The 1,108-nt window shown below is 32.1% G+C and overlaps 1 protein-coding gene across 1 annotated transcript; it reads right to left on the bottom strand.

The window, feature by feature from the left end:
• Nucleotides 1–143: 143 nt before the first annotated feature.
• LOC140966328 (HVA22-like protein a) lies at nucleotides 144–1,037 on the bottom strand (the record flags this gene model as incomplete). The annotated part of the gene is made up of 3 exons (XM_073426641.1): nucleotides 144–292; nucleotides 500–740; nucleotides 829–1,037. Coding segments are annotated over 3 exons (516 nt in total), but the record flags the coding sequence as incomplete, so codon positions are not given.
• Nucleotides 1,038–1,108: the final 71 nt, after the last annotated feature.

Genomic DNA, 1,108 nt, shown 5'->3' with positions numbered 1-1,108 from the left:
AAAAAAATTAATCGACATGTGTTGTATTTAAGAAAGTTTTTTAAATTAACGAAAAAATAATTTTATTTTTATTTTTTATAACTATATTATTTTTTCAATTTAAATGTCTATTCATTTTTCACTTTTTTAATAATATCATGATAAGGCACAAATGTTAATAGGAATTTATGAAGTCCCATTAATATTACACCTTGAATGAATACCAAATATTCATATTTGTACAAATTCAATATTCATAACCATCATGAAAGATTGAGTAGCTGCTACGCCTGTCTCTTGCTTCTCTATCAGCCTACAGCAAAAGAAATGTAAAGTAAATGAAAAACAACTTCGAATCGCGATAACAAACATTGCGATTTCAAATAAATTATACATGCGAATGTGATAGTTGCCTAGCTCACATGCATGAGTGAGCGAACTGTTCATGTTGAATCTTTCAAAAGAATGGTATTTAAATTACGTTGAAATTAAAGGGAACATCGTGACAGAGCTTAATTACCCTTGCTATCATCCTTTCGAAAGCTTCAGGTCCATTCTCTTCTATGTATTTTTCTGCAGCAGTTAAAATATCATCTGGCTTGCTGAAGGCATCCTTTATCCGAGGAATGTACCATATTTTAACCTGAGGATTCTTGTAAAACGGTCTTATGTAATTCTCGTACACGTACGCTGCCCCGTTGAAGTAAGGCAGCACCAACCAGCATATCGCCATCAACTTCGCGTAAGACCAAATCGGAAACCTAATAGTATTCAATTATATATATAAAAGTTCATTTCTACTATAAAAAGATGAACAACATTTATAGGCATATATAAATAATTACGTACCATTCAAGTACTTTAGCAAATGTGAGTTCAAATAGTGTGACGAGAGAGTAAAGAACCCAATATGTTAGCCATTGCTGATCGTCTGCGCGCGATTTTGTTTCTATGGCCTTGATTGAACAATATCTGCACAATGGTTTAGTGTGTATAAATGTGTGTGTGTGTGTGTGTGTGGAATCAATCTCTGCTGTTCTATGAAATGATTTCTTGTATTTTCAACAGATTTATGACAATATTATAACTGATATATATAATTGCAAACAGCCTTCCCTGCATTTTTTTT

This window comes from Primulina huaijiensis, unplaced genomic scaffold (assembly GCF_012295235.1).
Source record: "Primulina huaijiensis isolate GDHJ02 unplaced genomic scaffold, ASM1229523v2 scaffold204995, whole genome shotgun sequence".
NCBI lineage: Eukaryota > Viridiplantae > Streptophyta > Magnoliopsida > Lamiales > Gesneriaceae > Primulina > Primulina huaijiensis.
The sequence above is the reverse complement of the archived record's forward strand: the minus strand, read 5'-3'. Positions and strand labels throughout refer to the sequence as shown.